This window comes from Rhinatrema bivittatum, chromosome 2 (genome assembly GCF_901001135.1).
Source record: "Rhinatrema bivittatum chromosome 2, aRhiBiv1.1, whole genome shotgun sequence".
Classification (NCBI taxonomy): Eukaryota; Metazoa; Chordata; class Amphibia; order Gymnophiona; family Rhinatrematidae; genus Rhinatrema; species Rhinatrema bivittatum.
Genome location: NC_042616.1, coordinates 306370432 through 306394193, shown reverse-complemented (window position 1 = coordinate 306394193; position 23762 = coordinate 306370432). Strand labels below are relative to the sequence as shown.

The following is a 23762-nucleotide window of genomic DNA, read 5'->3' as shown; positions in this document are numbered from 1 at the left end:
GTAACAGAAACAGCAGCGATAATGCATAAATTAACTGAAAACAGCAACAAAATAAATAGGAAAATAAAGCGACTTTATACTCAGTGTATCGTGTCTGTTCTATTATTACTTGGTTCTTAAAATAAAGATGTGTAGTGTTGAACTTAAAATAGCAAATACTTACTTAACATAAGATATGCCATACTGGGTCATACCAAGGGTCCATCAAGCCCAGTATCCTGTTTCCAACAGTGGCCAATCTATGCCATAAGAACCTGGCAAGTACCCAAACATTAAATGGATCCCATGCTACTAATGCCAGCAACAAGCAGTGGCTATTTCCTATTGATTGATAGCAATTTATGGACTTCTCCAGGAACTTTCCCAAACCTTTTTTAAACCCAGCAACTCTGCCTTAACCCACGTCCTCTGGCAATGAATTTCAGAGCTTAATGGTGCATTGAGTAAGAGAATTTTCTCAGATTTTTTTTTTTTTTTTTTTTTAAATATGCTACTTGCTTAACTGCATGGAGTGGCCCCCTTGTCTATGTATTATCTGAAAGAGTAAATAGTCTATTCACAGTTAGCATTTAAGTCCTTTCATGATTTTGTAGACTTCTGTCATATCCCTCTTCAGCCATCTCTTCTCCAAGCTGAACAGTCCTAACCACTTTAACCTTTCCTCATAGGGGAATCATTCCATCTATCTGATAGTAATCCTGAGAACAGTTAATGGAACTATTGATAGCTGACTTTTTGTTGCTTTACTACTTTTCTATTCAGGTGCCATGTTAGAAACAAAAAAATATAGAATGTTTTTAATATTTATATTATTTGCCGTTTTTATATACCGGCATTCGTTGGGAACATCACATTGGTTTACACATAACGGAAATGTAGCAAAAAGGCTTTACAGGGAACTGGAAAGAAACAGCTTAGAACTAAAAATATATAACAGTAACTACGTGAAAACTTGTAAATGAGTTTAGGGTATATAAAGTATCAGATATTTACAGTAGAATTTACAATAATATGGACAAAACGTAAGGAATTTTGCAGAAGGGGAGGGGGAGCAGAGGGTAAGGGTTAGGAGTTGTCAGAGGTAATTGTGGAGGGCATTTACACAGGACAAGCATGCAGCACAAGATATAGATTTGTTTTTTAATAATCAAATATTGATTAAGAAAAATATATTGCTTTAAAATAAAGTACTTGATTTTTATGAAAGAGTTCATGTTTTGTTCTAATCCCTACTACCTCTAGACACTGACTAAAGTTTTATTTAGTTTGTCACTTATTCTAAAGAAATAGGTATAACATCAGACAACTTGCTGCCTTATAACACAACTACATAAATCAAACACCTCAGCCTCGAGTCTTCCGTGCACAGAGGGGTACCATTTATATTTTGCCTTGTGACTGTTTTCCCCAGAGAGTTAATTTCTTCTGATTTGGCCTGCAGGTTATGTTTGACCTTTGCATTATAGTTCAAACAGAGTTTTGGGATGCTGACTTTACTCAAAATGAAGCTTGTACAGCATACATATCCTAATTTCCTTGAAGCTGTAAGACTGAAACATCCTGCAGTGCCATTGGCCAAAAATAACTACCGTATTTTCCGGCGTATAAGACGACTGGGCGTATAAGACGACCCCCAACTTTTCCAGTTAAAATATAGAGTTTGGGATATACTCGCCGTATAAGACTACCCTCCTGTGTCACTACATAACCATACTGTATGTGGTACCCAGTATACAACAACCAGCCAATTACGGCAAGTGATATACCTTACCGGCGATTGGCTGGTTGTTGTATACAAATCCTGCTTGGATTGGTCAGCTCTCCCTGACTGCCCAGCCCTCCCTGTCTCCAAGACTATCAGAGCGGTAACGCATCCCTCTGGCCCGCCCTTGTATCCTATTACCAGTACCTCCTTCTCTGCCTCTCAGATCTCACTCCTGAGGACTGCAGTGAAGCGGCGCAGAGCGCATGTGCGAGATCTGAGGGGCAGAGAAGGAGGTACCGGTAATAGAGATGTGAATCGGAACCGGAATCGGTTCTGGTTCCGATTCACATCGTGGGTTTTTTTTCATCCGGCCCAATCGGGTTGTTTTTTTTATCGGCTGCGCCCGAGCCGATAAAAAAAAAAAAACAACCCACCCCAACCCTTTAAAACTAGTCCCTCAGCTTCCCCCACCCTCCTGACCCCCCCAAGACCTGCCAAATTAATTAAATACAACCCCCCACCCTCCTGACCCCTCCAAAACCTGCCAAATTATGTTTACAAAGACAACAGCCAGATATCAAATATCAATCATACACGCTATCAGTCATACCTAATCTTTCACTTCACATCTGTAAAAACATGCATACATAGTGGTCTATCACAATGCAATACTGTTTTAATTATTAATCCAAAAGCCTTTCATTAATGTAAATCCCCAACATGTTTCACTCTAATAAGAGCTTCTTCAGGGGGCGTTTGAATCAAGTAGCAAAGAGATATCGGAAAAACTATTTGCCCACGAAGATGTCAATATGTTGACAAGGAAAATGTCATGGACATCTGTGATTTTTCAAAACATATAAAATACAAAATATTATACAACAATAGTTTTACATATAGCTTGAATAATTACCATACATCCGTGATTGTATTAAATTATACTAACCAGCCACCCAACATTACCATCAATACATAGAAGGATTACTCTTAAACAATCTCAGAAATCTTCTCATAGAGTTCCCCCACCCTCCTGACCCCCCCTCAGACCTGCCAAATTAACTTACTACAACCCCCCACCCTCCTGACCCCTCCCAAGACCTGCCAAAAGTCCCTGGTGGTCCAGCGGGGGTCCGGGAGCGATCTCCTGGACTTGGGCCGTCGACTGCCAGCAATCAAAATGGCGCCGACGGCCCTTTGCCCTTACTATGTCACTGGGCTCGACCAATGGCAGTGGTAGCTCCTGTGACATAGTAAGGGCAAAGGGCCGTCGGCGCCATTTTGATTCCTGGCACCCGATGGCACGAGTGCAGGAGATCGCTCCCGGACCCCCGCTGGACTTTTGGCAAGTCTTGTGGGGGTCAGGAGGTCCCCCCAAGCTGGCCAAAAGTCCCTGGGGGTCCAGCAGGGGTCCGGGAGCGATCTTCTGCACTCGTGCCGTCTGGTGCCAGGAATCAAAATGGTGCCGACGGCCCTTTGTCTTACTATGTCACAGGGGCTACCGCTGCCATTGGTCGATCCCAGTGACATAGTAAGGGCAAAGGGCCGTCGGCGCCATTTTGATTGCTGGCAGCCGATGGCCCAAGTCCAGAAGATCGCTCCCAGACCCCCGCTGGACCACCAGGAAGGAACTTTTGGCAGGTCTTGGGGGGTCAGGAGGGTGGGGGGTTGTAGTAAGTTAATATGGCAGGTCTGAGGGGGGGTCAGGAGGGTGGGGGGGGTTGTTAGATTTTTTATTTTTTTTTATATTCGCTGCATAAGTCGCACAGACATTTTCCCCCCACTTTTGGGGGAAAAAAGTGCATCTTATGGAGCGAAAAATAGGGTAATTATTCGCCCTATAAGACGACATCGGGCGTATAAGACGACCCCCGACTTTTGAGAAGATTTTCAGGGGTTAAAAACTCGTCTTATACGTCGGAAAATACGGTAGTCAGCCATTTATCAGAGAACTAGTGTTACGTTGTACTCTGATTTGCCCTTCAGTCAGAGCTAGCAACTTTAGGTCTGGTTCTCTGACTGAAGGACCAATCAGGGTTAGCCCCATTCTAGCAATTTACTAGTCTGTTTAGGGGTACAGAGCAGCTCTCTGTGCTGACACCCTGCTCCAAGTCAGATGAACAGCATGTTTCCTGGAATTCCCCAGGCACTGAGTAATAAACAAAAATGTTTAGCTAACTTCTACTGTTTAATCCTTGTTTTGCTTATTGCTTGTTTCAAATTCAATCTTTTTCCATTAATTGTTCCTACTTTTTCTTTGTTTTGTTAGCTCTGCCTGTCCTAAATTAAATGTTCCCACTGTTTTTGTATTGTCTGTAGTTGTATTTTTTAGGAACTATGTGACTGCTAGATTGTGTGGGGTCCCAATGTCCCTAAAAATCACCAGAGGGTAGCTTGAGTGAAGGGTACTTGCACAGAGGCAAGCAGGACTTAATTGGAGGATAGGAGGTTGCCTGTGTAAGAGCATGTTTGCAGGTTGACCCAGACAGCTCTCAGTAGGATCCCTCTGAATGGGTATTAGGGGTGGCATTTAGGCTTTATTGCCAAGGTTCATGGTGGGTTGAGAACAATAGGTACTGCTTTGGTAAGTTTCAAGAGTTCCAAAATAGTAGAGAGCATTCTACAGAATGGCAAAATTTTGCTTATTTCTGCTACTTCTCCACACCAATCTGGAACAACTCTTCCTGTCTGTTATTTACACTTTCGGATAACGGAAGGACTAGGGGGAACTCCATGAAGTTAGCAAGTAGCACATTTAAGAATAATCAGAGAAAATTATTTTTCACTCAACGCACAATTAAGCTCTGGAATTTGTTGCCAGAGGATGTGGTTAGTGCAGCTGGTATAGCTGGGTTTAAAAAAGGTTTGGATAAGTTCTTGGAGCAGTGGCGTAGCCACTGGTGGGCCTGGGTGGGCAGCTGCCCACCCAACTGGCACCGGAACTGCAAGGCTGTCGCGGGATTCCATCCCCGCGACAGCGAACAAGAGAACCCACGCCTCGTGCGCCATCACAGCACACACGGGGAAGCGCTGCTGCGGCAGTATAGCCAACCAATCTTCCTGTTTGGGTGGGGAGCGGAAGCGCCACGCACAGCTTCCACTTCCTCCCCCCAAAGCAGGAAGATCAGCTGGCCTCTCCTGCTGCCATCGGCCTCCTGCTATCTTCGGGCCATACGGCCCGCCGAACTTCCTGTTTGGGGGGGAGCGGAAGCGCAGCGCACAACTTCTGCTTCCTTCCCCCCCCCCCCCCCCCAGCAAGCAGGAAGATCGGCGGGCTGTATGGCCTGACGCCCGAAGATAGCAGGAGGCTGGTGACAGCAGGAGAGGCCAGCTGATCTTCCTGCTTTGGGGGGAGGAAGCGGAAGCTGTGCACGTGCCTGAATGTGTATGTGTGGATGAGAATAGGAGTCTGGTTGTGGGTGAGAATGGAAGCTTGAATATGTGGGTGAATGGGAGCTTGAATGTGTGTTTGTATGGGTGAGAATGGGAGCTTGAATATGTGTGTGTGTGCGTGAGCATGGGTTTGTGGGTGAGAATGGGTGCCTGGATGTGCGTCTGTGTGTGCAAAAGAATATAAGCCCGGGGAGGGGTGAGAAAGTGAGAGCTTGTATGTGTGCCTGCAGAGAATGTGAGCTTGTGTCTGTGGGGGGGAGAGCATATGAGAGTGAGTGTGTGAGGGGGGAGTCTGTGAGAGAAAGTGTGTATGTGTGTGTGTGGAAGGGAAGAAGACAGTAATAGAAGAAAGACACTGAAAAGGAATTAGGAAATGAGCGACAAGGGAAAAAGAGACCAGGACCAACTGATTAGAAAAATACAAAGATCGACAACAAAGGTAAAAAAAAAAAATTATTTTGAGATGTTAGCAATTTAAATATAAGCAACACAACCGCTCTCAAAATTTATGGAGGGGTAGTAGCAGTGTATAAAATCGTAATAATAAGGCTAAAGTACCACAAATCACTGTGAATTATGTTTGTATCATTAAGTAGACCTCATACTTAGGCGTAGATGTGAATGCTATTCAGCATAACGTTTTACACCGGTAGTATAATCATGGGTCAGAAAAGAATTTTATATGCTTAGTGAGTCCAAAGTGAAAAGAATTCAAAGTTGATGTAGCATGACATTTCTCATTGTTGCAGAATTTCTTAACTCATCATAGTATTGACAACATTCAGTTTCTTAAGATAATGTAGCTACTTAGCTTTTTTTGCATGTGAAGAATGCCTGAGAGTTAAAGATGTTACAAGGCTCGAGGTGTACTAGCCCGACATGGACCGTGTTTCGGCGTCTGCCTTCATCAAGGAGCCAGATGTATGCGAGATGATTTTTGTGGCATTTTCACCAACATGGAAGTAATGCGTTTTCTCACATTCCTACATTATCTTAAGAAATTGAATGTTGTCATTACTATGATGTGTTAAGAAATTCTGCAACAATGAGAAATGTCATACTACATCAACTTTGAATTCTTTTCACTTTGGATTTATTAAGCATATAAAATTCATTTCTGACCCATGATTATACTACTGGTGTAAAAAGTTATGCTGAATAGCATTCACATCTACGCCTATGTATGAGGTCTACTTAATGATACAAAAAAACGTAATTCACTGTGATTTGTTTTGTTGATAATCTGTTGTACTTTAGCCTTATTACGAGCAATTTAAATATGTCATCTTTGGGAATGTGCATTTCTTATATTTTTGTATTTTGCTCTTTCTTCAGTATTCCACTGTTGAGAAATTTTAGTTTCTCAGGCTTTCTATTTTGGTTTTATCTGCATGTTTCTGTTTCTAATTTATAGTCTCTTATTTCTATATCAAGTAAAGATCGGTCTCTGTTTTGCCTGTGTGTGTGCCAGAAATGCAGTATTTCTGCTAGCATGTAGTTTCTCTGTAGTAGTAGTCCAGCTTGTTCTGTTATTCCCGTAGGTGATGTATTAATGTTCTAGGGCCTGGTGTAGTATTTGCATTGCTGCTTTTTCATGAGGTTGCTGTTATTTGAATCCTGAGAGTCAGTGCTGTGACTGTATGGCAAGGTTCTAGATGCCTCTTTCTTTGCAAATGTTTGTGTTACTTCACAAAATAGTAGTGGAGGGTTACTTTTTGCTGAGGTGCCACCAGAATTTTATTTTTTTTTTCATGTTAGTTGTAATGTGAATTGCCCTAGCTCTGTGCTGCACCTGTTCTGATGATTAATTATATTTTATTGTATTTATGAAGATTTCTGGTTTTCTGCAAAGATGGTTCATGAAAGAATACATTAATTTTTGTTTTATTACATGATTGGATCTGATTGTTTTCTATACTTGTGCATTTATAAACTGCAATAAATATAAAATAAATTCTGATTAATAAGGAATTTTTAATGCTGGTAAGTGCTAGAAATAATTGAAGTAAATTATTTTAAAGTTTCATACATGATGCATAATGGCTGTTGCAAATTACTTAGCCATTCTAGGGAGCAGTATATGACATTATTTATCAGTAAAAAAACAACTAGTAGACCTGCATGCCTAAGGCCCACCCATGTTAACCTTGTGCCCACCCAAAAAATCAATTCTGGCTACGCTACTGTCTTGGAGAAGTCCATTAACTGCTATTAATCAAGTTGACTTAGGGAATGGCCTTTGCTATTACTGGCATCAGTAGCATCTTGGAGTTTGGGTACTTGCCAGGTTCTTTTGGCCTGGTCTGGCCTCTGTTAGAAACAGGATGCTGGGCTTGATGGACCCTTGGTCTAACCCAGCATAGCAATTTCTTATGTTATGTCTTTTTCCTTATTCTATTCTGTTCTTATTGTGATAATGGAAATCCCATCTCAGAGACTGTAGGAGGGAAAACACTAAGTTTTATACGATAATGCTGCTGCTGGAATCTTGAGATGTGAGATATTGTTGATCTTTATCTGTGATAAGAGTATTCAAGAGTTTCTTACTGTGGACATTTACAGATATATATACAAAATCCCCATTTCCTAGCGTGTACCAAGATGGACTCAAGACCAATGGGTTATGCTCCCCTGCCAACAGATGTGAGACTAAGTCAGATTTCAAAGCTGACGTCTCCCTATATATATACCCCTGCAGTGACCTCAGCCCTCCAGTATTCTCCGTATCCAGCAGATGGTGGACATACCTCTCTCTATAAGGATTGTTGTACTTTTTGGAAGGAGAAATTCTTTCTAAATTGAAGGAAAACTCAACCCTGCTCTCCTGCGGTGATACCTAAATGTCCCTCCCCCAGTTGAGAATTCCTGAGGTGATTTCCGAGATCCCTCAAAGGTGTGCCTTGGTCTGATAGCCGGTTCCCAGCCTGGACTTTGCTGCTTAAGCAGCTGAAAGTCAGCGGGTGCAGGAAGCTGAGCATGGTGGTGATGGCCAAAGCCCTCTCCCACAATAGCTGGAGACCGACTCTGTACTCGCCAGTAAGTGCTGCGCCCAGGTAAGTGTAAATAAAAAATAAAAAAAAAATTACCTCCTGATTCAAAGATGTTTGGAGGGGTTTCGGTAAAACTTTCTCCAGGCTCCTTGCTCGGCGCACCGTACAGATGTTCCCGAATCTGTTGGGGTAAGGGGAAGCGGGCTTCCGAGCGGGTTGAGCAGCCTCTCTTTAGGCTTGGTCGGCTCATCACATGGTGGGCTTTGTGCGTGCCATATTGCCCTCCGTAGAACGTCGATATGCACAGTGCGTCTGCTCTGTGCATGCACCGTGCATGTACATATGAGCACAACTTACTAAGCTCAGAACACAGGAAAAGCTGGGTACACAGGCTGTGCGTGCACCTTGCTGCATCCCGCCTAGGCGCTCAAAATCTGTGCACATAAACTTAAGCACGAACCAATAGGATACACAGTTATTGCTGCCAATGGCACCGCCAACCAAGAAAACTAAGCGCCTTGCTCTTTGCAACGCTTGCAGAGACCTGGACTCCAACATAAGTCGGTGCTGCAAGGAAGGCTAAGCTAGGCTCCTCCCATTTGGATGATGGATTGGCCACTGTCTTAACTGGAAGTATGACGGACCTTAGTATCCCCTTGACATATTTGTCTGTGGGAGAGGGAAATTCAACTGGTCCCCCCACCCCCAGTACCTCCTGGACCTGGTGGCCTTTTCCTGGATAGAGTTTTTCTAAGGCCTTACAAGCATTTGTTCAGGCTCAGTCTACTGCCTCTCTTGCCCCAGTCCAGACTGAACCTCAGCTGGTGGCCCCTCCCTCTCCCATTCCTACTGGCAGGCCCCAAGGTATGCCTCGCCTTACCAAGGGTATCATTGGCAGGGACCCGGATGGCACAGCCGAAGAGGAGGATACAGATTCCTTGGAAAATGGGGAAATTCCCCGGGTTAGAACTGTATTGGATGATAGTTTTTCCATAGAGACAAATTGCCAGCCCTGGTTTCCCAGACCCTGAAGATGCTGGGAGTGTCCCTGAGGCAGACTCCCGAAACCAAAGAAGAATCCCACTCTGATTTCCCTGCAGAAGGCCTCCTGCTACTTTCCAGTGATGGATGCCGTGTAGGAGTTGATTGATCTGGAATGGGATGCCCCAGAAGCAAGTTTTAGAGTTGGAAGCTCTATACCCTCTGGACCCAACGGTAAGGAAACGTTTGTGTTTTTCCTAAAGTGGTTGCACTGGTTTGTGCAGTCTATAAACTAACAACTATCCCAGGGGAAGGAGGAGCAGCCTTAAAAGATGCGCATGATAGATGGATTGAATCTAACCTTAAACAAGCCTTTGACACTGTAGCAATGACCTTACAGATCGCTTCTTGATACACTCTGGTGGCTCGTTCGTGTCTTCTTCTCTTTCAGGAGATTGATGACTTCGGGGTGAATTCCAGAGCGGTTACGGAGCCCGCTGCCACCTTTTTAGCAGACGTAGGCTCTGATTTAGTCTATATTTTGGCCAGAGGAGTGGCCTCAGTGGTGGTGGCCAGACTGACTGATCAGCTGACGCAACCTCCAAAGTTAATCTTACAAAGATGCGCTTTAAAGAGTTGAAAAAGCTGGCCGGTAAATGGGGTGAGTCTCCAGTTCCCTGGTTACCAGAAGATAAGAGGAAGCAGCCAAAGTGCCCCTTGCCTATGAGTGGTCGTTCCAGGGGCCTACAGAAATTTGACATTTCAGAGATCTCAACCCCTTGGGAGGTCCCGGTTCTTTCGTACCCAACAGTCCAGGAGAGGGGCAGGTTCGGGTTCAATCTCATCCCAAAGCCCTCAATGAAATTTTACCAACCCACCTTCGGGACAAGGAGAGAGGGGGTCACCTGTCTCTCTCTTACCAATGGTGGTTCGAGATTACTTTGGACAAATGGGTACTGGAAGTCATTCAAGAAGAGTATGCACTGGAATTCTACAACACTCTTTGGGATGTATTCATGATGTCTCCTTGCCACTTCCAGCACAAAAAGTAGGCAGTGGAGATTACGCTTCTAAGACTCCTCAGGATGAGGGCTGTAGTCCCAGTACCTCTGCTGCAGGAAAATATGGGGCGTTATTCCATTTATTTTGTTATACCAAAGAAGGAAGGTTCCTTTTGCCCCATCCTGGACCCCATGAGCGTCAACCGCCACTTGCGAGTAACTCATTTTTGCATGGAAACTTTATGCTCTGTGATAATGACTGTACAACCAGGAAAGTTCCTAACATCCCTGGATCTATCCAAGGCCTATCTATATATTCCAATCGGCAGGAACACAGATTCCTATGCTCTGCGGTGCTCGGTCATTGTCATCAGTTTTGGGAGTTACCCTTTGGCTTAGCCACCACCCACAGAACCTTCACCAAGATCATGGTGGCTGTGGCGGCAGCGTTAAGAAAAGAAGCGATCCTGGTGCACCCAAACTTGGACGATTGGCTGATCCAGGCTAAGTCAGTGGAAAAAAGCCTCCTGGTAACCAACAGGGTGACCTGTTACAGGAACTTGGCTGGGTAGTAAACGTCACCAAGAGCAGCCTCAAGCCTTCCCAGCCCTTGGAGTATATCTGGGAGTCCAGTTTGACACCAGGCAGGGCAAAGTCTGTCTTCCATTCACATGGATACAGAAGCTGATGTACCAGGTTCGTCACCTGGTAAACACGTACACCCGACGATGTAGCGCTACCTGCGAGTTCTTGGGTTGATGGCGGCAACCCTGGAAGTAATGCTGTGGGCGAAGGCACACATGCATCATCCTCTTCATCGCTATCACGTTGGAGCCCACAGTCTCAAGAATATTCGGTTTGTCTCCACCTACCGATAGGAGTCTGTCACCTCCAGTAGTGGTTACAGGAAGCTCATCTGAACAGGGATGTGTCTGTCCTCCCTGGACTGGCTGTTTCTCATGACAGATGCAAATCTACGGGGCTGGGAGCCTCACTGTCAGGAGCTGACAGCCCAGGAACGGTGAACAGAAGAAGAGGTCCTCTGAAATATCAATCGCCTGGAAGCATGGGCAGTCAGATTGACATGTTTACAGTTCAGCCACAGACCACAGAGCCAGGTGGTCCACGTGCTGTCGGACAACGCGACAACATTAGCCTACATCAACTGCCAGGGAGGAACCAAGAGCCAACAAGTGTCACAGGAGATATACCTCCTGATGGAGTGGGCGTAAGTACATCTACAGATGATATCAGCCTCCCACATCACAGGAAAAGACAACATCAGAGCAGCCTTTCTAAGCAGGGAGAGTCTGGATCCAGGAGTGTGGGGATTGTCGGCCAAAGCATTTCAACTGATAGTAGATCATTGGGTCCTCCTGTCAGTCGACCTGCTGACCGCAACCCACAATGCAGAAGAGATCTGTGGACCTGGGAAATTGACGCACTCATCCAGATCTGGCCAGAAGACAAGTTTCTATACGCCTTCCCTCCAAGGCCCGTACTGGGCAGGGTCATTCACAAAATAGAATGCCACAGGGGACTAATCTTACTGGTAGCTCTGGATTGGCCCAGGTGTCTGTGGTATGTGGCATGCAAAGATTCCTGGTGGGGAATCCCCTGCGCTTCCCTCCGCTTCACGAGGATCCGACTCCATTCTGTCTTACGGTCTGGCCCTTAAGAGGGCTCGCCTGACGAAGTGAGGATATTCTGCGGTGGTAATTATCACCTTACTCTGTGCTCAGAAGTTCTCAACATCCCTAGCGTATGTGTGAATCTGGAAGGTATTTGAGGCCTGGTGCGAGGAACGCAGTGTCAATCTTCAGGTGACGCTGCGTTCTGGACACTTCAGGTGACACTTATTCTGGAATTTTTGCAGGACAGTTTGAATAAAGTTTTGACCCTTAACTCCTTGAAGGTGCAAGTAGCGGCACTCTTCTGTTTCAAGGGTAAGGTGAATGGGGCCTCCCTTTTGGCCCACCTTGACGTGGCACGTTTTCTGAAGAGAGTGAAGCACCTTCGTCCTCCTTTACAGTTACTGGTCCCTTTGTGGAATCTCAATTTAGTACTGGAATTCTTGGCAAGTCCTTCATTTCTGCTGCTCCAGAATCTTTCCTTACTCTTATTGACATTGAAGACTGTGTTCCTGGTGGCTATATGCTCAGCACGTCGCATCTCGGAACTTCAGGCATTGTTGTGCCGGGAGCCATTCCTCCGGATGACTCCAGGGCGTTACAGCTACGTACTTTCCCATCTTTCTTACCCAAAGTAGTCTGAGTTTCATTTGAATCAGTCCATTTCATTGCCATCCCTAGATAAACTCAAGGATGCAAAGCGATACAATAGCAATTCCCCCGATTTATCGTCAAAAAGGAAACTGGGTGAACCAGCTTTGCGAACTACCATAGCTCGCTGAATTAAGGAGTGGTCACGGGAACCTGTGTGGAGGCTGGAAAGCCGTTACCTTCTCAGATGAGAGCTTAATCCACTAGGACTCGGGCAGTCTCCTGCGCGGATGTTAGACTGCTGTCTCCCGTTGATATCTGCCGAGTAACAACCTGGTCCTCCTTGCACACCACCTCCAGATTTTATCGCCTGGATGTGCAGGCCCGAGAGGACGCAGCCTTTGCATGGGTGGTGTTGACTGGATCGCGGGCAGCCTCCCGCCCTGATCGGAAGTAGCTTTTGTACATCCCATTGGTCCTGAGTCCATCGGGCTACACGCTAGGAAATGGGAAAAATTACTTACCTGATAATTTTGTTTTCCTTAGTGTAGACAGATGGACTCTGTATCCCTCCCTCAGCTGCCAAGGATTCGCCCGTGGAGTGGATATCGAATCCAAGCCTTCATCCAGTCCCTAAGTCAGGGCACCTATGTTACTGGGGATTAGTGTTTGGTTGGTTGAGTACAGTTAGTTATCCATTTTTGATCATATTTTTAATCAAGTTTTTTCCACTAGTATGTCCACAGTGTCTTTTGAAGAGAATACTGGAGGGCTGCTGTCACTGCAGAGGTGTATATAGGGTGATGTCAGCTTTGAAATCTGACTCAGTCTCCATCTGCTGGCAGGGGAGCATAATCCATTGGTCTTGAGTCCATTGGCTAAGGAAAATGAAATTATCCGGTAAGTAATTTCTCCATTTCTTATAACTATCATGTTTGACTGTGATGCCAGTCTCTGCATGTTAAACAGTACCAATATTTGGAAAAAAGCCATTTAGCAATTTAATGGTGGTAATTTGATCTTTTTTCTTCTTGCCAAAATTGTGTTATATTGAAATGCCCTGTTAAAATCATGAATTCTGATATATGGTAATTGACATATGGGCCAATGCAGTAAAGTGCGTTTAGGCCGAGCGCACTGTTAGCCCACTGTTGGACACGCGTTTTCCACGCGCTATTTTTACCCCTTATACGGTAAGGGGTAATAGCGCGTGGAAAACGCGTGGCCAATGCCCCCGAAACTAATTGCGCCCGCAACATGCAAATGCATGTTGATGGCCCTATTAGTTATTCCCGCGCGATACAGAAAGTAAAATGTGCAGCCAAGCTGCACATTTTAATTTCGGCCGGCACCGGGAAAGTGTACAGAAAAGCAGAAAAAACTGCTTTTCTGTACACCCTCCGACTTAATATCATAGCGATATTAAGTCGGAGGCCCCAAAAATAAAAAAAAAATTTTAAAAAGTAAAATCTGCCCGCGGCCCGTGGGTTGGAAGACGGGCGCTCAATTTTGCTGGCATCCGTTTTCCGAATCCGTGGCTGTCAGCGTGTTCGAGAACAGACGCCAGTAAAATTGAGTGTCTGCTGTCAAACCCACTGACAGCAGCTGCTTCTGTCAAAAAGGAGGCGCTAGAGACTCGCTAGTGTCCCTAGCACCTCCTTTTACCGCAGGCCCTCATTTGCATATTGTTTGTTTCTGGCGCGCACTGGGAGAGCGGGCGCTCGCTGGCTCTCCTGCTGGTTTTTCTGTATTGGCCCGATAGTAAACTTGTATATTTTAAACTTTTAAGTAGTGTCTTATTAGTTATGTTGAAATCGTGTATGTTCTGCTGTAAACCTCCTAGGGCCGAAGGTATTGGTGGTATATAAATAAAATAGTTTGTTCCTTTTTTTTTTTTTTTTTTTTTTGTTGCAGTGATTTATGTGAGCAACCAAATATGGAACACCTTAAAGAAATGGAAAAGGAAGTTGCTGAAAGAAAACTAGTTAAGGTATATCTTTAGCATAATGTGTTAAAAATGCAAGCTTATATGTCAGCCTTGAAATCTGGAGATGCATGTGCAAAATATCTTAATTGGTTAATGCATATGTATCCACGTTAGTTGACTTTTTAAACTTATGCGGAATCCCACTTGTGTGACTACGTTTGCTCTGATTCAGACCAAATACAAAATGGCCATTTTTTATAAGTAGTGCATGCAACCAATTGTCTAATGCCACAACATTGAACTAATAACCGGGCAGCCCGGACACCCATGGCTCTATTCCGCCCTCACCCCAGCCTAGCTGCACTCTAAGAATTACACACACAAGGAAAACGCAACACACAATTTGGATACAAAGGCTGCAGCCATTTTAGTCCCTAACAGGGGAGTCTAATTTAGGCGCTGAGTCCGGTCAATATTTACAAAATTGCTGCTGGGCAGGTGCCGACAACTTCGATTTCCGCCCAAGTGGAACCACGAGGGTCTCGCCCCTAGCAAGCCCCTGGAACAGGCATCATGACTGCTAAACACCAGATGGGATCTCAGCTTGGACCGCCACAAAGCAAGCCTCCACCAGAGCCTATCTGTCAGAGGGGATCTCAGCCCAGCCACCTCAAAGCAAGCCCTACTAGAGCCCCTCCCCAAGTATCGAGCCATCAAGGATCAGAGCCCGGGCCCGACATTGATCAGCCGTGGCAAACAAGTGATGGCCCTTAGGCCTCTATCATACTGGCACATCCCAGCTTCCTTCTAATGCCTATGCATTTACAAATGCTTTCCTGGACTCTCGCTGCCACCATAGGGGCCCAGCACGCGCAGGAATGGAAGAACCCATCCACACGCGTGTGACGGGCACCCCCCAAACCATGGCTGTTGCTCCTGTATCAAATCGATGAATAACCTTTGCATAGCTTGCAGGAACAGATCACACCCCAAGTTCGACAAGTGTACTCTGTCCAGGGCATATAATTCTGCACAATGTCTGTCAACTCATTCATCTACCCTGGTGTTGTATGGCTTTGGCTACCCACCAATTGAACTTGCCACAGTACCTTCCCCCCCCAATCCAGTGCACATCTTGCTACATCGAGCTATGATTTCGGGCCAGCAGATTTTGAGGATGGCCAAGATGAGGCAAGGCAGCTCAAGTCTTCTGTGATTGCGTTCAGCAGAGTGATGCAGATGCCATTGTCTAAATTGTTGCCACCAAAGTGTAAGATAAGGTCAGGCGGTGTCGGGCTCACTCTTCCCGACTGCAGCATGGTCCAGAGCTGGTGCCAACGCATTCCTCCTTGACCCAGCCATTTGATTGTCCATCCTTTTCTGACAACCCAAGTGCCGAGGGGGTGCCCCTCCTATGACCTCCTTTGCCACAGGGGTCCCGGGCAATCTACCATGCAGCAGGACCTTCCAGGACCCCTCTTAGATGTATTCAGTCATTTATCTCTCAAGGCCTAATCCCCGTCCTGACATTAGTGACCATGGCACAAGCGCCGAGAGGTGGCCCCAAGGCCACGTGCGCCTCAAACAGGGGCTTGCTCACCACGAGTCCACCTTATGAGCATCTGCGTTCCCTGCGAGTCCCCCATATGAGTGTCTTCATCAGAGGGGTCTTGAGCAGTATGCCCCCCGATCTTGTCAGATTGATGAGCATGATCACCATCTTCCCCTTCCTTCCATTTCCCCCCATTGTTATTTTTTTTGCAACTATGTATAATTTATCCATTTTTGTTAGATTTTGTAAACCGTTATGATGGCTAAACCGAATGACGGTATATAAAAATGAATAAATAAATAAATAAATGACCATACTACGTGCGCACCGATCAGTTCTGGACTGTTCGCAATGCTGACATCCTCCCACAAAAAGCCTCACAGCTATAAAGCATTCCGCAGAGGTTCTTTAGCTTGCTGATGCACGAAGCTACAAGCGCGAAAGCAATCTGGAAGAACTTAAGCTTGCACTCACCTGCTACTGCCCTGGGCAGAACGCTCCGAAGCAGTAACCAGAGGTCATGGGACATTAGTCTCAGCGTTTTGGGCCGAGAGGATGTGCCAAGGCGATGATGGGAGGTCACGGGTCAGTGGTTTTAGAGTGTCAGGCCACGGCAAGGGGTTTCTTTGTAAGGCCCTGCAGCACCCCCTTGACCTTGATATAGTGATCTGCATGGTCCTTTTCCAATTTCGAGCAGTAAGGTGAGAATGTACCATGTTCTTGGATGGTCCCTGCTGATTAGCATGCACTATGCATCTAATAGAGACCCCTTTGGAACCCAGTTTCACAATGGAGAACGTTCCATCTCATGTGCCATCCGGTTCTGAAGGACCATAGCTGCCTGGATATCTATCCAACACTCAGCTCCGCTTGTGCAGCGAGAGAATCTGCATTCTCACCGCAAATTCCAAGAACATGCCTCGATCGCACACAATGTTCATGCACACGCATGCTGACTACAATGGGAAGACAGCTTCTAAGTTCCTGGTTGAACAATCTGCTGTCCAGTGGTCTGGCTGGCGGGGTGCGCACCAAGCTTCCTTGACGTAACACCCAAACCACTGCCTCCTGACGTGTCAGAGTATACTTAGATATTCTCGATGCAACCAGTCTAGGGTAGGGACTTAGACCATAAGGCCAGGTCTTCCCTAATTGGCCTGCTGTTGGATTCGCTCTTCCTGACTGCATCAAGGGCCAGAGTTGGTGACATTTCATGCCTCCTTGAATGAGGCATTTGATAGTCCAGCCCAAATTTCCCACTTAGTCATTTTTTCAGGCGTGCATAATTGAGTGGCCGACTATCCACGCTGAATGACAGCAATGAGTGGAAGGAGAAGTTAATATTAGCATGTGCCCGACAAAGTGCCTGCACAGGGGAAACGTCATCATGCCCAATGTATTACAAGTAAGCTCCTGACCTCTTTCGACTCAACTGCTGTTTAACAGCCTGTGGAATACTGGCTGTGGCAGCACTGGAAGAGGCTCCAATGAGGAATGAGTGAGTGCTGCGACATTTGCTCTGAAGCCCTTCTTCTGTGAGGGTTTTCTTGAAAACTGCAGAAAACTGGTAACTGCTTAATGGGGATTTATCTCAGTGAAGCAAAACACTGTCCCCTTTTTGGTGTAGAGTTGGGTCCCTTGATCGGTCTTGAGCTAGAGTGATAACCTTAAGTATAAGGCGATGCCACGTAGCTGTGATGCATACAGGTTGGCGTTGTAAACCAGCTAATGCGCCAGGGTCCGAAGAATGCCAGTGCGTATGCAACTCGGAATAACGTAGCCTCATATTTGCCTATTGCTAATGGGGCAAGACGCACTAAAGCCGTAAACGTAGGTCATGGGTCAGTGGCCTCTGTGCGACATGCCAAGATAGGAGGGCTACCTGACCCTGCCTAGAATTCCCCCCCCCCCCCCCTTTTTTTTTTTTTTTTTTTTTTTACAGCAAAGTACTGCCTCATGCAGCCTGTTTCAAAGAAATCTGAAACGCAAACAAACTTACAACCTTACAAAGATGTCTGTATGAGCACATTCACATTGCAATTTGATTCAGGCAGCATGAAATCTATTCTGAAGCGTTCTGTCTTGCATAGACCACTGTCACACAAACAACCAAACAACTGAGAAGGGTAGAGGGAAATAAGATTTCCTATGTGAATAATTTCTTCTTCGCCTGAAAATATCAATTATGTATCAGCGAACTTTCTGTGGCTATCTCTGCTCCCCCTCACCTCAGAGAAGGTTCCGAAACATTTCCCACTCGTGTTCCAGTGTAAGTTTCCCTCTGCTGCACACCAACTACTGCAGCATCGATTTAGGAGGGAACTGATTTGTATTCCTATGCACATTGATTTTCTATTGCCAATAACAACTTTCTGGAAGCAGAATGTCACTTACCCTTTAACAAGTACTGATCCACGCAGCCCATGTCTCACTTCGTGATAACCAGAGCAGCTAGGTGTGAACGAACCATGTTCTGGGCAATCCCTGTTTGGCGTCCAATATGTAGTTAATCAAGAGGTCCTCTGAAACCTGGTGACCGGACCATTGGTTAGCAATGAGAAACGTCTTCGCTTTATTGTAGTTGTGAATGCAAGCACTCCATGTGGGAGAGGCCAAGGATCAGCCCAGCTGCTATCCTCTTCCAACCCCCATCACAAAATTTCCAGCTGGAACTAAAAGAAAAGCTGCCTAAAATACCAGCAGTACTGGGGTTGTGTGAGACAGATATTGCGCTCCTCCTCCTCTACTCAGGAAAGAATGCCAAACTGTACCTCGTAATGCCAGATGCATGTGAACAACAAAGTTGGTGAGAGATCCCGGTATGGCTATGGTGGAGATCTTCATGCAGTTGGGAAATAGCGAGACCATTTTTTCCCACCTGGGCCGAGGATCGACATTGTAAGGCCTGTATCCCCAATGATACATGCAGGGTGTCTGAAGGTGAGCCACCAGTACAGCCTGTGCCTTGGACCAGGACTGGCACAGAAAAGCTCAGATGGTGAGCAGGATGCTGGCCAGGATGGGAATCTGTACTTTGTCATCCCTTGGGCTATGGGAGTTCCTGACCCTGGGATCGCAAGAAGATGCCAAGGCATGTTCTGCACAGCTAACCAGACTTTGCGCACCTGTAAAAAGGACCGCATTAGGGAGGATAGGCGGGACGACTTGCGTCTGGATAACCACTTTATTCTTAATTTCTTTGGGAGCGAACTGCGTTATCTCGGTGCTGAGAGCACTGACACTGCTGCTGCTATCCTTCGACGCTTTTCCTCCTTGGCCCCTTTGTATTGCTGAATTAGCCGATTTACGCTTTTCGTTTTGGGCCTTTCTGACCTTTTCCCTGCGCTTCACTGTTCCTTTTTAACCACTTTTGCTCCTTGAGGCGGCCCAGGTTTCCTACCCTCCTCCCTGTCGGCTTCTAGGACCCTGTAGTCAAAAACGCAAGTGGGCGGGGGGTGGCATGGAGTTGGGACTAGAGGGTTCCTGACCTGGGCACCTCTCGGACAGGGTGCCTAAAATCCCCGTAGCGCACTGCACAAGGGCCTGGAGAGCTTCAGCCGCCTTACAGTAAATGCAAACTAGGCACTTATCAGCTGAATCAGAACAAAATAGAAAACAAAATATACATTTTTTTTATGCAGCGGAGTCACGGAACCTGAGAGAGCGCGCAACAGATGGGCTGCAAACACATCAGGCAGCTCTAATATTGGAGCCTGCTAAGCTGATGAGCCAAAGGTCCTGTGAAAAGTTCCCCATGGAAAACTAAAAAGAGCTAAATTTTCTTTTAACACAAAGATTAACTCTTCCAAGCCCTTTTTTTTTTTTTTTTTAAACTGGAGTGCTGCATCGAAAACAGCGATACACTGGATGTGAACTGGAGAGCTAAGTGGTAAAGTTTTGCTGCTTTTAATTCACCCAAAGGAAAAGGAATTTTTTTTTAACTTAAATTCAAGAGTGGGAGTGCAGGTTTAGCACTGCTCACCCGCGGGTCTCGAACCCTCAGCCCGCAGTGATGGAGCCTGCGCAATCGCGCGAAACAGCTTGGCTCTGTGGTCGAGGAAGAGGCTGAGCCAAGGGGAGCAGGCAGGTTTTAAATTATCCGCCAGCCATCCCTCCCCGTTGACGGTGATGCATGCTCCCCACTGGCCAATCGAGTACCTGGTATCGGGGCGAATCTTGATGTTGCCATTCCCGACGCCAGGCCAGTCAGGGGGAGCGATGTCATTGGCGGTGTCGCCAAGCCCCACGGTGCTGGCAGCACATTGACAGCGCCATGCTGAAACAGCATGCTGGAGGGATGAGGGTCGAAACACACACACCCGCGAGTGGAGGTAAGGCACCGGCGGAGGGTGGCTTCCACACGGGTGCAGCAGGCGCCTAGTTATTCGCAGCCCGCACATCCGTGCTGGGGGGCTGCCCATTGATCTAAAACTCTGGATGTTACACAATTCATATCAAACTGCAATTAAAATCTCACTATTAATAAGAACTGTAAACTTAAAGCTCCTTTAATTTAATAAATTTATATTCTGCCTTCCATGGCCAAATTGCCTCTTCAAGGGAGGGTAACATATCTTAAAATAGTATATATATATGAAACGAAAACATTCCACCTGTCAAACCTGGCCCAAAGCTGAGGGTGATAAAATTTCCCATGAGAATATCCAATTCCAGTTTATTAAGCAAACATTCACAGCTCACCAAACAGGAAAAGGGAGATGAACAATAAGTAAAGTCTTTAAACATAAATCCTATATCCCTACCTTTTATTTCTCTATCAACAATTGTATATGTAATGGACACTATGGTCCTGTTAAGTCCTGGGTATTTCTGTATTCAGAAAGCAGGTTAGAGAAATGGGGAGGAATCATCAGTACAGACCCTCTTTGAAGGTGCTGGGTTGGCTGGCCTGCCTGTGAGGTAATAAAAGCAGTTCTAACAGTGAGCTCTGGAGGCAGTGCAGCCTTTAGTTGGAGTTTGGAGTAAGTATAGGAGGTTTTGCTTTTGTTAGTTTTTGGGCCTACCCTTGAGCTCTGATACCAACTACCTGTATTTCCTGAGCCGGTCATACATCCCTTTGAGTCCACGAACTGGCTGGCTGGGTTGTTCTTTGGATAATGGGGATTTTTTTTTAACTTTGTGCTAGGAGTCTTGTGGGACTTCTGGGCCTCTCTTAAGCACAGGGAACCCCGTGTTTGGGGCACCCAGAATAGGGAAGACCTGTCCTTTAGAGGTGATGACCTGAAGCAAGGAACAACTCCTGTGTTAAGATCGGTTTTGGGGGTAAAGACATTTGGGAGGAAAACATTTTGCTACCCCTTCTTTCTACAACATTGAGAGCTGTGTGTTCCAGGGGATCCCTCTCCAACTTGGAAGGGCTGAGGAGAATTGTGAGTAAAATAAAGGTAAATTATATCTGAGGATCTCCCATTTTTTTGGCCAGCTGGAAGGGGGTTTCCATCCCAACAAGGATATCCCTGCCCACTTAGAAGCCTCATTAATTGAAGCCCTGGATAGTGAGTGTTTCCTTTGCCCCTGAACCAAGATAAAGAAACCCTTGCACAGATAGAATAGAAAACTGTAACAACCACCTGTGGAAACTAAAGGAATTAAGTTGAATTGTGCCATTATTTCAACTGATTTCCCATCAGTAAAAGCTTTGGTTTTGGACACTCAACCTAAAGTCTCCTGTTTTATTCTTTCTGGTATCTACAGTGTGGGGAGAAGTATATCTCACAAGGAACACAAGTAAAGTCACCCCTGTCTCATTGGGCCCTGAAAGTAAATCCCCCCCCCCCCCCCCCACCCATCTACAAAGAATCCAGCCCTAGGAGTAAGAGTCAATGAGAGAGTTAGCCAGTGAGTGGATCCAGCTCCGAAGAGACGTAAAATCTGTTATAACCCTGTTGGGTACGGACTGCATACCAGGGATGGGTTACATATGAATGTATAGTGAGACTACAGCTTAGTTTGCTCACCCCTTATTTAAACTATTATCTTTTTTTTTATTCCGTGTATACAGAATGAATCAACAGAAATATGGAAAGTTGGATCTGAGTAAGTTTTTCTGTTTTTGTTTTTTTTCTTAGCTTCATCATGTATTCTGCTTAAAGTCATTTGTAAATATATCATTTTAAGGAAACAATTCTCCAAGGACAAGCAGGGTAACAGTCCTCACACATGGGTGGTATCATTCGATGGAGCCCAGCATAAAAAACTTATGTCAAAGTTTTTAGAACTTTGACAGCCTTTCTGAGCATGCTTGAGAATGCATTATACCACACATCCACACGTGGTCCCCTCAGTCTCTTCTTTTCCACGGAGCTTTGTGTTTGTGGCAATTTTAGATTCTATCTGAAAACTTCACTGAAGTTTCTCTTGTCATTTTTTGCGGTATTGCACAGTCAATGCGAGGTCCCTCTTCTGATTCTACCCTTATCTTTAGCCAGGTTTATCAATGTTTTTGGATGTTTTATTTCACAGACTATCTCTGGGGCAACAGTGTGCTTGTTGCCTGCTGACCATTGAGCACCACAGCCATCGATTTTGATATCTCGTCCCTTTTGTTTCATGACTTGTTGAAATGGTACCCTTGCTGCATGAGGACTGTATATCGCAAACCCCCATGATAGATGTATCCTCTGCCTAGAGGCATTGCATAACGTCTGGGGTTGCAGCAAGTGTGCCTAGATGTTTCCCAAGGGACTTGATCCAGCTCGATAAGATGGAACACTCTTCGGGCTGGAGAAGACAAGTCCATCGACATGGGCATCGAGGGACCTCTGAGCTGCACCAATGGACACTAAGCCATCAACATTGGCTAGGCAGCCTGTTCCATTGGCTGCCAGGAATGCCAGAGACAGGCCATAATTTACAAAGTGACATACATAGTTATAACTCAACAGACAAACAATGATTGGTTACAGATGTAATATACCTATACAGGCATTTCCTGTCATGTAGCAGATGAACTCAAAACAAGTGGGTATAGTGTGCTCGTGCTAGCAGTTGGAGACGGATCTGACGTCAGCACGGGTACATATACCCCCACAGGAAGTGAATCAACTCAGTAATTTCCGTCTCCAAAGCAGTTTGGAGCTCTCACACGCTCGCTGAGCGTATTTCTAACTTTCTAAATTTCTAGCGTTCATCGAACAAACTGAAGACAAGCCCCGCACTCCTGCGGGGATACCAGTCTGTTCCTCCCCCAGTTGAGTTTCCCGAGCTGACTTCCGTGGTCCCTCGGAGGTAAGCGCCTCGGTCTGGTGGCCGGGTTGCGGCAGGAACCTCGCCCCCGAGTGAGAAGGGCTCGGGCGTGGCATAGAGGCAGCCTCGGTCCTGGCGTGGACTTGGCCCCCGAGCGGTTCGGGCGCGGCCTAGAGGCAGCGGGTGCACTTCCTAGAGTGGCGGTGATGGTAATTCCCCTCTCCCCCGCAGCCGGAGACCGCCCGGAAGCGCCGAAGACAAGGTAAGGCGTACATCTTTACTATACTGGTCTCCGAGGAAGTGCGGACTGGCTGGGCCTGCCTGTGAGGACAAGCACGCTGAAGAGCTCACCGTTTCTCTTGCTTGCGCACGCTGCGATAGGCGCCCGTTGCCGTACGCGCGCTGCGATAGGCGCCCGTTGCTGTACGCACGCGGAGAGAACCGTCCGTTACTGTACGCACGTTGCGATAGGTACGCATATTGTAATAGGCGCATGTTTCTAAGACGCCCGCTCATAGGCGCACATTGCTTAGGCGCATAATATAAGACGCCCGCTCATAGGTGCACGTTGCTTAGGCGCATAATATAAGATGCCAGCTCAATAGGCGCACGTTTATAAGACGCCAGCTCAATAGGCGCACGTTGCTCAGGCACACCTTTGTAAGACGCCAGTTCATAGGCGCATGTTGCTTAGGCGCATAATATAAGACGCCAGCTCAATAGGCGCACGTTTATAAGGCGCCCGTTCATTAAGCGCATAGTCCGGCTCAGGTGGTTATAAGCAGACA

At 46.2% G+C, this 23762-nt stretch overlaps 1 protein-coding gene across 2 annotated transcripts in view; it reads left to right on the top strand.

Moving 5' to 3' along the window:
• Positions 1–23762, top strand: part of KIF15 (kinesin family member 15) — a 428798-nt gene that overhangs the window by 365677 nt on the left and 39359 nt on the right. For both annotated transcript variants that reach the window (XM_029589694.1, XM_029589695.1), the window contains exons 30-31: positions 14204–14279; positions 21791–21825. In XM_029589694.1, coding sequence (XP_029445554.1) covers positions 14204–14279; positions 21791–21825 — 111 coding nt within the window. The remainder of the gene's footprint in view (positions 1–14203; positions 14280–21790; positions 21826–23762) is intronic.